The 11,010-nt window shown below is 57.4% G+C and overlaps 1 protein-coding gene across 1 annotated transcript; it reads right to left on the bottom strand.

The window, feature by feature from the left end:
• Window positions 1–333: 333 nt before the first annotated feature.
• LOC135118773 (uncharacterized) lies at window positions 334–5,494 on the bottom strand. Its single transcript, XM_064041641.1, has 2 exons — window positions 4,091–5,494; window positions 334–3,957 (listed from the first exon to the last, which is right to left on the bottom strand). Exons 1-2 carry the CDS (start codon window positions 5,492–5,494, stop codon window positions 334–336), a joined length of 5,028 nt encoding a protein of 1,675 aa, XP_063897711.1.
• Window positions 5,495–11,010: the final 5,516 nt, after the last annotated feature.

Raw genomic sequence — 11,010 nt, 5'->3', positions numbered from 1 at the left:
ATAATACATTGTCATTTTTGTGTATAGTTGTATATGGTACAGTATTATTATTTGTATATATTTAATTATAATTATTTGTATATAGTTGTATAAATTAAATTATAGGTATTTGTGTATAATTGTAAAGTTTAATATTTGTGTATAATTGTAAAAATTGAATTATAAATATTTGTGTATAGTTGTAAAAATTTAAATTATAAATATTTGGGTATAATTGTCTAAAGTAAATGTTAAATATTTGTGTATATATATATATATGAATTAAATTGTCGATCTTTTTGTATACCCCATGCTTACCAGGCCATATTACTTCTAATAAGGTGGAAGCATGGGTCAGGCTTCTTTATTCCTACGTATGATTTTATTGGCAATTGTTTCGGCATACTCTAGAAATTTTTCTCGTACTTTTTGTTTGTTCATTATGTGGCTAATATTTTGCAGGCTCAGCTCTATATCTAACTCCTGTTCCAGTGTCCACCGTTCCCGCGCGAAGATAGGGCATTCCAGGATGATGTGGGGGACAGACTCGATTGCACTGGGGTCGCAGATGCACGATGGGTTCTCCTTACACTTAAAGCGGTGCAAGTATTCGGAGAACCCGCCGTGCCCCGTTAGCACTTGTGTTATTACCCCACGTGGCAGAATTTTTCTGACGATCCTGTACGCGTCCGCAGCGTCTGGCAAGAAGATCTTTGTGACCCCCGCTGTCACTCCGTTTCCGTATCTCCGATTCCATTCGCCCAGCGACTCCAATCGGATCTGCCGCTTGACGAATGAAACCGGGCAGAGGTCGTAATCTGGCCTGGTTTTGTTCTTTAATGCCGCTTCCTTGGCCAGGTGGTCGGCGCGCTCATTTCCCTCCAGTCCAGCGTGTGCCTTTACCCAGAACAAGGATGTAACTTTGCCCTGGGATAAAGCCACACTGAGGTTCGCCCTTGCTTCCACTGCCAGGGCGTGGAGGGCACTCTGGTTGGTGACCGTTTGCAGGGCTGCCTTCGAGTCGCTGTATATGCCAAAAGTGCCCTCCCGGCGCCGCAGTATTTGCCTAGTGGCTACGCATATGGCCAGGAGTTCTGCCTGGTAGACAGTACAGCAGGACGGCAGACTGAGTTTCGAGGACTTGATCTCGGCCTCTCTATCCCAAAGGGAGAGTGCTGCTCCGACCTTGCCCTCGATCTTGCTGCCGTCTGTAAAGAACCGTATGTCCTGGCTGTTGTGGGACTCCACATGAGACTGATCTACCAAGCTCACGAACCCCATGGCCGTATGTTTCGCCGGGTGTGGCGTGTCTGCGAACGCCACCACCCGTTCCACCTCACGACCGGCCAGCGAAGTTACTCCCTTTTTCTTTTCATAGAGCGCGGCTGCTTCTTGAATCCTAAGGTCGAGCGGGAGCAACCCCGCCAGCACAAGTGCCGAATGCAGTGAAACGGTGCGGTACGCTCCGCACAGCTTCTGAGCGAACCCTCGCTGGACCGAATTAAGGAGTTTCTGCACACCGACTTTCCTGGCTGCTGGCGCCCAGGCGCTGGCCGCGTACAGAATAACCGGTTCCACCGCCGCCGTGTAGATGCTGCGGATCACCTCGGGGTGTAGACCCCAGCTCACCTTTGCCGCCCTGGCCAACTGTTTGTAGATATTAATAGCCTTCTTACAAACATTTGCGACGTGCGTGTTGAAGGTGAGCTTGTGATCCACAGTGAGCCCCAGTATCTTTATTTCCTCTGACATGCCAATGGCGACCCCGCCCATGCTCAGGAGGGGGACATCGTACTTTAGCTTCCTGGTTACGACCATGGCGCATGTTTTGTGTGGCGCAAACTTCAGCTTATTTCTGATGCCCCACCCCCGAACATACTCGAGGGCGGCATTGGCACGTCTTTGGATTTCGAGTGCTGTATCCCCGCTGAAAATGAGGACGACGTCGTCAGCGAAAGCCTGACAGTAGTCGCCTCGCTGTTCAAGACCTTTTAGCAGGGGATCCAGCACCAGGTTCCAAAGGATTGGGCCTCCAATAGACCCCTGCACACATCCCTTGTTCGTGTCCCGGCGGCACTCCGCTCCGGCGTACCTGACCCGGACACACCTGTCGTTGAGGTAGCTGTCTATCATTCTTCTTATGTTCACCGGGCACTTTTCCTCAGCCAGTCTGGTCCTGATGGCCGGCCACCATGCGCTGTCGAAGGCTCCCTCTATATCAAGAGAGACAACAGTGATCAGCTTTTTGTCGTTTAATTTTTCCTTGATGTGTTGGATCATGGTGTAGAGGGAGTCTTCGGTGCTTTTTTGTGGCATGAAGCCAAACTGGCGAGTACTAAGCCGCGGGACTAGGTGCCATTTGAGACGAGCTACCATCAACTTTTCCAGGATTTTGCCCAGGACAGGTAATAAGCCGATGGGTCGGTAAGATTTGGGGGCGGTGTAGGTGTCTTTCCCTGGCTTCCGGAGGATCACCACTGTGGCCTCCTTCCAGGCTCCGGGGAAGTGTCCCTGCTCCAGACATTTATTGGCCAGGGCGAGGAAGATCCCCGGATCGCGGAAGATGGCTTGAGCGCAGATATCGGCGGTGAGACCATCCGCCCCGGGTGCCTTTTTTGGGTTGAAGCTATCCACCGCCGTTTTCAGTTCCAGTAGCGTGAACGGTGGGTCATGGTGCTCATCATGCGACCACACGTTCGAACGATCGGCATCTTCACGAGTACGGCGGTGGTCCTCGGTTTCGCCCTCTTCCGAGTCCACGGGGTAGAAGGTCTCCGCCAGGAGCCGCGCTGAGTTTTCTGGGCTCAATGGCAGTCCGTCCTTGACCAGGGGTACATCCTCACATCTTTTTGTGGTGCGACCGATAACCCTATAGATCCCCTCCCATACCCCCTCCCTATCTTGTTTCTCGCAGAACCCCTTCCAACTTTGCACTTGTGCTTTCATTGCCTCGTGTTCATATTTTTCTTTTGCTTGCAGGTACTCATCAACGACCTTTTGTCTCCGGATCTTCGCAGCACAGCGTATACGGCGTCTCCTAGTGTTGACCTCGTTTTTCATCTCGACGAGCTCGGTTGACCACCACGGTATGTTGACTAAACTGTTATTTTTAATTTTTGGTATGGTTTCCTGACTTGTTTTAATTATTATGTTGATGTAATTTTGAATTGATTGATCTAAAGATTGTGTGTTGTTAATTTTGTTTATTTCTATACTATTAATTTGATACTCTTCTTCCAATTGGGCCAATTTCTCACGAAATTGACTCCAATTGGCTTTTTTGGTGTTATAAATTCTTGTTTGCCTATTAATGTTAATACCTTTTGATTTTTGTAATTTAATTTTGAACACAATACCGTTGTGGTCCGAGCTCGTGATGCCGCTCTCGACTCTCCAGTCTTCAATTAGACCAAGGAGTCCCTCCGAGCAGGCTGTGAGGTCAACAAAGCTGGTGAACTGCTTTCCTCCTCTGAAGGTGTCGAAGGTCGGAGTATTGCCGGTGTTGAGTACCTGCAAGCCCATGTCCTCGAAGCTGCCAGCTACTTCTTCCCCCCTGCTGTCGATGATTGAGCTACCCCACCAGGTGCTCTTTGCGTTCGCATCGCCCCCGACTATAATATCTAGGTGACCCATTTCCTCTCGGATCCGCCTTAGTTGCTCCAAGTATGGCTCTATGGGCTGGTCCGGTTCAAAGTAGAACGAGACTACCGCAATCTCCCAGGCGCGGGTACGGATCCTTACCACCGTGATGTTGTTGGTGGTAAGTTCTGGACACTGTAGCACGTCTAGGTCGTGATTGAAGACGGCTATTGCCGACTTTACAGTTCCTTCTCCTTGGTCGGCGCTCTGGAAGATTCTCACTCCGTGATAGTCTCGCATCTTCCGGATCCCACCCACATACGGCTCCTGGAGCAACGCCAGAGCAACTTTCCTGTCGCCGGCCTCTATGAGCAGTTCTTGCGTGGCTAGGTTCTTCCTCTGGAGGTTGGTTTGGATTACTGAGTACTCTGGGTCAGGTCGGGGTCGAATAGCTGGCTGGCTGATTCCGGGTGCGGTAGGCTCAACCTTAGCAGTAGGCGACTGACAGACGGGATAATGCATCCCACTTCACCCGGACGGGGCACTCGCTGTCGAAGGCGTTATGGTCGATCTTGGGCATTTTTGCCAGAAGGCAGTTGCGGCATTTGGGAGGTTCGGCTGCTTGCCTTAAGGGGCAGTCCGCTCGGAGGTGGAGGTCTCCGCAATGAATGCAGACATCGGCTGTTTCCGTGCACATCTTCCGGGTATGACCATAGCGCAGGCAGCGCGTGCACTGCACCAGAGGTGACTGGTCCAGTACACGCACCCTCTGCAGGTCGATGTGCAGTCTTCCCGCCGATGTCAGCCTCTGCCATAACGCTGGGGACACCTGCAGAATGATGTGGCACGTGTGGGGATTTCTCGTCCTGCGACGGTATTTGATGCCCATTCTAGCATCCTCTGCAGGTACGTCCCCAATCAGGTGGTGATTTTGGCATTTTATTGCCTGGATGACCTCCTCGTCCGAGTGACAGGAGAGGACGTCCTTGATGATTATGAGCGGGTCCTTGTTCTTCACTTCTTCCACCATCAGGTTACCCGCTCTCTTGATCCTCTCCGTCGCCCTAGTCATTTCCTCCCGGGATCCAAAGCCCACAACCACCTTCCGGTCCCTTGCCTTCCTCAGCCGTTCGACCCTCGTGCCCTCATTTTTTGCATCGACCGCCGTCCTCAGCTTCTCGATGACCACTTCACCGGTGTCTTGATCGCTGGTGGATGACACGATCACCGAGTGCAGTGGCTCTCGGAATTGTATTTTTGAGGTTGCGGCGATCTCTGCGAACGTCGGTCCCTGGCCAGCCACGTAGCGTGGTGCCTCTTTAAGTTGTTCCGACAGAGCCTGCGTGTGCTGTTTGCAGTCCTCCAGGGCCCGGTTGTGGCTCTGGAGCGAATCCATGAGCTGATTCACAAGCTCTGTCGGAAATTCCTGGCGAGGAGTCTGTTGAGGTGGGATGGATTCCGTTGTGTTTTCCAACTCGGCACTTGTTTCCTTATCTGCCCCTGCCTCCTTGACGAGGTGGTAGAGTCTCTCGGCTGCCTTGGTGATCTCATAGGCGATTTCCTTTTTTAAGTTACGAGAGCTCACCACCTGCATTTTCACTTTTGAGAGGCAGGCTTTGGCTTCGGTCATCCTGTTCATGTACCGAGTTGGCTGTGTCGTTTGAGAAGGTGGCGATGACAGGATTATTGTTTGCTCTGGCCGTGACTCTTGTGGGAGGATTGTTTTGGGCCTGAGCTTAGGTGGAGATCTTTTCGGGGACTTTGGCTGAGGCGAAGGTGTTTTCTGAGGGCGGGCCTCGCTGACTATCTCAGCCTCCCGCTCTTCAGGACTGTGACATACTGATGGTCCTGCCTCAGCTACTATTGAGCTTCCCGATTCCGACCTCTCTACTCTGGCCTTGAGCTTCTTCGCCACTGGAGTTCTCATGCCGAACATGGTCAGGGGAAGGGTAAATACAATGAATTAAATCCCTGTAAAGGGGGGATAGGTCAGATAAATAAAAGAAAGTAATAATGTAAATCAATATTCGTCAGCAATAGTCATAAAGTATATATTATAATAATAAGTCATAAATTGTGGTAATAAACCAGGTCTATATTTTGCAAAATTTGATTTTTAAATATATTCTAAAGCTAGGTGCAGCGGTCAAAAGACTCGTTGCACGGCGTTAAGTAATATTTTGTCAGGGGGTTGGTCCCCAGTCAATTTGTGAGGTTGAGAGCCACTAAATAAATGATAACTTTTTCCTGCTTAGATTGGCCCTAAAACCTGCACAAAAAGTCGATTTATTCGAGTTTAGGAGCCCCGATTACACCAAAATTAGTATTTTCCGAAAGGGAGTATGGCTTGAATGCCAAATCCGTCAAAAAATATTTTTCGAGAAATTTGTCCCAAAGTCCTTCCCTTTCCTATAGTAAATTTATCACGCTCTTACTTGCGACTAAAGGGCGGGTGGGTGGGGCATTTTTTGACGTTTGGTGCGGCGTAGAGGGACGTGCGATACGTCAAAAGACGCGTCTCGGCGAGCCCTAGCCAGCTGTCCAGAAACTAGAATAGGCTTTCCTAGAAATTTTGAAAATTTTGCTAGAAAAACTGTAAAATTTAGTGTTTTTTAATAGAAAATATTTAATTTCGACGTCCAAACCTACCCAAAATCGTGCAAAATGCAGTCAGGAAGACAGGTCGGAGTGGTAAGTATTTAATAAAATTTTTACAATGAAAAAATCTAGTCAGAATTTTGATAAATAATTAATTTTGTGTTTTTTACAGGTCGAGAAGGGTGGGGTGTCAAAATCGGGTCACACCGCTTCGATGTCGCGTTTGAAGGGTTATCGCGTGCTTACAAGCCTGTTGTAGCTATTATACGCAAAAACCGCATCAAAATCGGTCTCCTTTGAAAAAGTTATCAGGAGTACTAGTGTTTTATAGGGCCTTAGGTGGATTTCGGGCGTCTACTATTTGTATGGAAACGGATGTTTCGCGAATTTTGACGTTTGGTGCGGCGTAGAGGGACGTGCGATACGTCAAAAGACGCGTCTCGGCGAGCCCTAGCCAGCTGTCCAGAAACTAGAATAGGCTTTCCTAGAAATTTTGAAAATTTTGCTAGAAAACTGTAAAATTTAGTGTTTTTAATAGAAAATATTTAATTTCGACGTCCAAACCTACCCAAAATCGTGCAAAATGCAGTCAGGAAGACAGGTCGGAGTGGTAAGTATTTAATAAAATTTTTACAATGAAAAATCTAGTCAGAATTTTGATAAATAATTAATTTTGTGTTTTTTACAGGTCGAGAAGGGTGGGGGTGTCAAAAAATCGGGTCACACCGCTTCGATGTCGCGTTTGAAGGGTTATCGCGTGCTTACAAGCCTGTTGTAGCTATTATACGCAAAAAACCGCATCAAAATCGGTCTCCTTTGAAAAGTTATCAGGAGTACTAGTGTTTTTATAGGGCCTTAGGTGGATTTCGGGCGTCTACTATTTGTATGGAAACGGATGTTTCGCGAATTTTTTGACGTTTGGTGCGGCGTAGAGGGACGTGCGATACGTCAAAAGACGCGTCTCGGCGAGCCCTAGCCAGCTGTCCAGAAACTAGAATAGGCTTTCCTAGAAATTTTGAAAATTTTGCTAGAAAAACTGTAAAATTTAGTGTTTTTTAATAGAAAATATTTAATTTCGACGTCCAAACCTACCCAAAATCGTGCAAAATGCAGTCAGGAAGACAGGTCGGAGTGGTAAGTATTTAATAAAATTTTTACAATGAAAAAATCTAGTCAGAATTTTGATAAATAATTAATTTTGTGTTTTTTACAGGTCGAGAAGGGTGGGGTGTCAAAAATCGGGTCACACCGCTTCGATGTCGCGTTTGAAGGGTTATCGCGTGCTTACAAGCCTGTTGTAGCTATTATACGCAAAAAACCGCATCAAAATCGGTCTCCTTTTGAAAAAGTTATCGGTTAGGTTAGGTTAGGTTAGGTTAGGTTAGGTTAGGTTAGGTTAGGTTAGGTTAGGTTAGGTTAGGTTAGGTTAGGTTAGGTTAGGTTAGGTTAGGTTAGGTTAGGTTAGGTTAGGTTAGGTTAGGTTAGGTTAGGTTAGGTTAGGTTAGGTTAGGTTAGGTTAGGCCAGGTTAGGCCAGGTTAGGTTAGGTTAGGTTAGGTTAGGTTGGAGGTTAGGCCAGGCCAGGTTAGGCCAGGCCAGGCCAGGCCAGGCCAGGCCAGGCCAGGCCAGGCCAGGCCAGGCCAGGCCAGGCCAGGCCAGGCCAGGCCAGGCCAGGCCAGGCCAGGCCAGGCCAGGCCAGGCCAGGCCAGGCCAGGCCAGGCCAGGCCAGGCCAGGCCAGGCCAGGCCAGGCCAGGCCAGGCCAGGCCAGGCCAGGCCAGGCCAGGCCAGGCCAGGCCAGGCCAGGCCAGGCCAGGCCAGGCCAGGCCAGGCCAGGCCAGGCCAGGCCAGGCCAGGCCAGGCCAGGCCAGGCCAGGCCAGGCCAGGCCAGGCCAGGCCAGGCCAGGCCAGGCCAGGCCAGGCCAGGCCAGGCCAGGCCAGGCCAGGCCAGGCCAGGCCAGGCCAGGCCAGGCCAGGCCAGGCCAGGCCAGGCCAGGCCAGGCCAGGCCAGGCCAGGCCAGGCCAGGCCAGGCCAGGCCAGGCCAGGCCAGGCCAGGCCAGGCCAGGCCAGGCCAGGCCAGGCCAGGCCAGGCCAGGCCAGGCCAGGCCAGGCCAGGCCAGGCCAGGCCAGGCCAGGCCAGGCCAGGCCAGGCCAGGCCAGGCCAGGCCAGGCCAGGCCAGGCCAGGCCAGGCCAGGCCAGGCCAGGCCAGGCCAGGCCAGGCCAGGCCAGGCCAGGCCAGGCCAGGCCAGGCCAGGCCAGGCCAGGCCAGGCCAGGCCAGGCCAGGCCAGGCCAGGCCAGGCCAGGCCAGGCCAGGCCAGGCCAGGCCAGGCCAGGCCAGGCCAGGCCAGGCCAGGCCAGGCCAGGCCAGGCCAGGCCAGGCCAGGCCAGGCCAGGCCAGGCCAGGCCAGGCCAGGCCAGGCCAGGCCAGGCCAGGCCAGGCCAGGCCAGGCCAGGCCAGGCCAGGCCAGGCCAGGCCAGGCCAGGCCAGGCCAGGCCAGGCCAGGCCAGGCCAGGCCAGGCCAGGCCAGGCCAGGCCAGGCCAGGCCAGGCCAGGCCAGGCCAGGCCAGGCCAGGCCAGGCCAGGCCAGGCCAGGCCAGGCCAGGCCAGGCCAGGCCAGGCCAGGCCAGGCCAGGCCAGGCCAGGGGCCAGGCCAGGCCAGGCCAGGCCAGGCCAGGCCAGGCCAGGCCAGGCCAGGCCAGGCCAGGCCAGGCCAGGCCAGGCCAGGCCAGGCCAGGCCAGGCCAGGCCAGGCCAGGCCAGGCCAGGCCAGGCCAGGCCAGGCCAGGCCAGGCCAGGCCAGGCCAGGCCAGGCCAGGCCAGGCCAGGCCAGGCCAGGCCAGGCCAGGCCAGGCCAGGCCAGGCCAGGCCAGGCCAGGCCAGGCCAGGCCAGGCCAGGCCAGGCCAGGCCAGGCCAGGCCAGGCCAGGCCAGGCCAGGCCAGGCCAGGCCAGGCCAGGCCAGGCCAGGCCAGGCCAGGCCAGGCCAGGCCAGGCCAGGCCAGGCCAGGCCAGGCCAGGCCAGGCCAGGCCAGGCCAGGCCAGGCCAGGCCAGGCCAGGCCAGGCCAGGCCAGGCCAGGCCAGGCCAGGCCAGGCCAGGCCAGGCCAGGCCAGGCCAGGCCAGGCCAGGCCAGGCCAGGCCAGGCCAGGCCAGGCCAGGCCAGGCCAGGCCAGGCCAGGCCAGGCCAGGCCAGGCCAGGCCAGGCCAGGCCAGGCCAGGCCAGGCCAGGCCAGGCCAGGCCAGGCCAGGCCAGGCCAGGCCAGGCCAGGCCAGGCCAGGCCAGGCCAGGCCAGGCCAGGCCAGGCCAGGCCAGGCCAGGCCAGGCCAGGCCAGGCCAGGCCAGGCCAGGCCAGGCCAGGCCAGGCCAGGCCAGGCCAGGCCAGGCCAGGCCAGGCCAGGCCAGGCCAGGCCAGGCCAGGCCAGGCCAGGCCAGGCCAGGCCAGGCCAGGCCAGGCCAGGCCAGGCCAGGCCAGGCCAGGCCAGGCCAGGCCAGGCCAGGCCAGGCCAGGCCAGGCCAGGCCAGGCCAGGCCAGGCCAGGCCAGGCCAGGCCAGGCCAGGCCAGGCCAGGCCAGGCCAGGCCAGGCCAGGCCAGGCCAGGCCAGGCCAGGCCAGGCCAGGCCAGGCCAGGCCAGGCCAGGCCAGGCCAGGCCAGGCCAGGCCAGGCCAGGCCAGGCCAGGCCAGGCCAGGCCAGGCCAGGCCAGGCCAGGCCAGGCCAGGCCAGGCCAGGCCAGGCCAGGCCAGGCCAGGCCAGGCCAGGCCAGGCCAGGCCAGGCCAGGCCAGGCCAGGCCAGGCCAGGCCAGGCCAGGCCAGGCCAGGCCAGGCCAGGCCAGGCCAGGCCAGGCCAGGCCAGGCCAGGCCAGGCCAGGCCAGGCCAGGCCAGGCCAGGCCAGGCCAGGCCAGGCCAGGCCAGGCCAGGCCAGGCCAGGCCAGGCCAGGCCAGGCCAGGCCAGGCCAGGCCAGGCCAGGCCAGGCCAGGCCAGGCCAGGCCAGGCCAGGCCAGGCCAGGCCAGGCCAGGCCAGGCCAGGCCAGGCCAGGCCAGGCCAGGCCAGGCCAGGCCAGGCCAGGCCAGGCCAGGCCAGGCCAGGCCAGGCCAGGCCAGGCCAGGCCAGGCCAGGCCAGGCCAGGCCAGGCCAGGCCAGGCCAGGCCAGGCCAGGCCAGGCCAGGCCAGGCCAGGCCAGGCCAGGCCAGGCCAGGCCAGGCCAGGCCAGGCCAGGCCAGGCCAGGCCAGGCCAGGCCAGGCCAGGCCAGGCCAGGCCAGGCCAGGCCAGGCCAGGCCAGGCCAGGCCAGGCCAGGCCAGGCCAGGCCAGGCCAGGCCAGGCCAGGCCAGGCCAGGCCAGGCCAGGCCAGGCCAGGCCAGGCCAGGCCAGGCCAGGCCAGGCCAGGCCAGGCCAGGCCAGGCCAGGCCAGGCCAGGCCAGGCCAGGCCAGGCCAGGCCAGGCCAGGCCAGGCCAGGCCAGGCCAGGCCAGGCCAGGCCAGGCCAGGCCAGGCCAGGCCAGGCCAGGCCAGGCCAGGCCAGGCCAGGCCAGGCCAGGCCAGGCCAGGCCAGGCCAGGCCAGGCCAGGCCAGGCCAGGCCAGGCCAGGCCAGGCCAGGCCAGGCCAGGCCAGGCCAGGCCAGGCCAGGCCAGGCCAGGCCAGGCTCAGGCCAGGCCAGCCAGGCTGTGGGCCAGGCCAGGCCAGGCCAGGCCAGGCCAGGCCAGGCCAGGCCAGGCCAGGCCAGGCCAGGCCAGGCCAGGCCAGGCCAGGCCAGGCCAGGCTCAGGCCAGGCCAGGCCAGGCCAGGCCAGGCCAGGCCAGGCCAGGCCAGGCCAGGCCAGGCCAGGCCAGGCCAGGCCAGGCCAGGCCAGGCCAGGG

The sequence above is a fragment of the Helicoverpa armigera genome, chromosome 25 (genome assembly GCF_030705265.1).
Source record: "Helicoverpa armigera isolate CAAS_96S chromosome 25, ASM3070526v1, whole genome shotgun sequence".
NCBI classification, from domain to species: Eukaryota; Metazoa; Arthropoda; class Insecta; order Lepidoptera; family Noctuidae; genus Helicoverpa; species Helicoverpa armigera.
The sequence above is the reverse complement of the archived record's forward strand: the minus strand, read 5'-3'. Positions and strand labels throughout refer to the sequence as shown.

Excerpts from the sequence above, each read along its gene's own strand:
- LOC135118773 (XM_064041641.1), bottom strand. The coding sequence starts at position 5,494 with ATGTTCGGCATGAGAACTCCAGTGGCGAAGAAGCTCAAGGCCAGAGTA. Across the intron at positions 3,958-4,090 it reads ACAGCGAGTGCCCCGTCCGG|AGGAAGAACCTAGCCACGCA; the intron begins GTGAAGTGGGAT and ends ACCAACCTCCAG.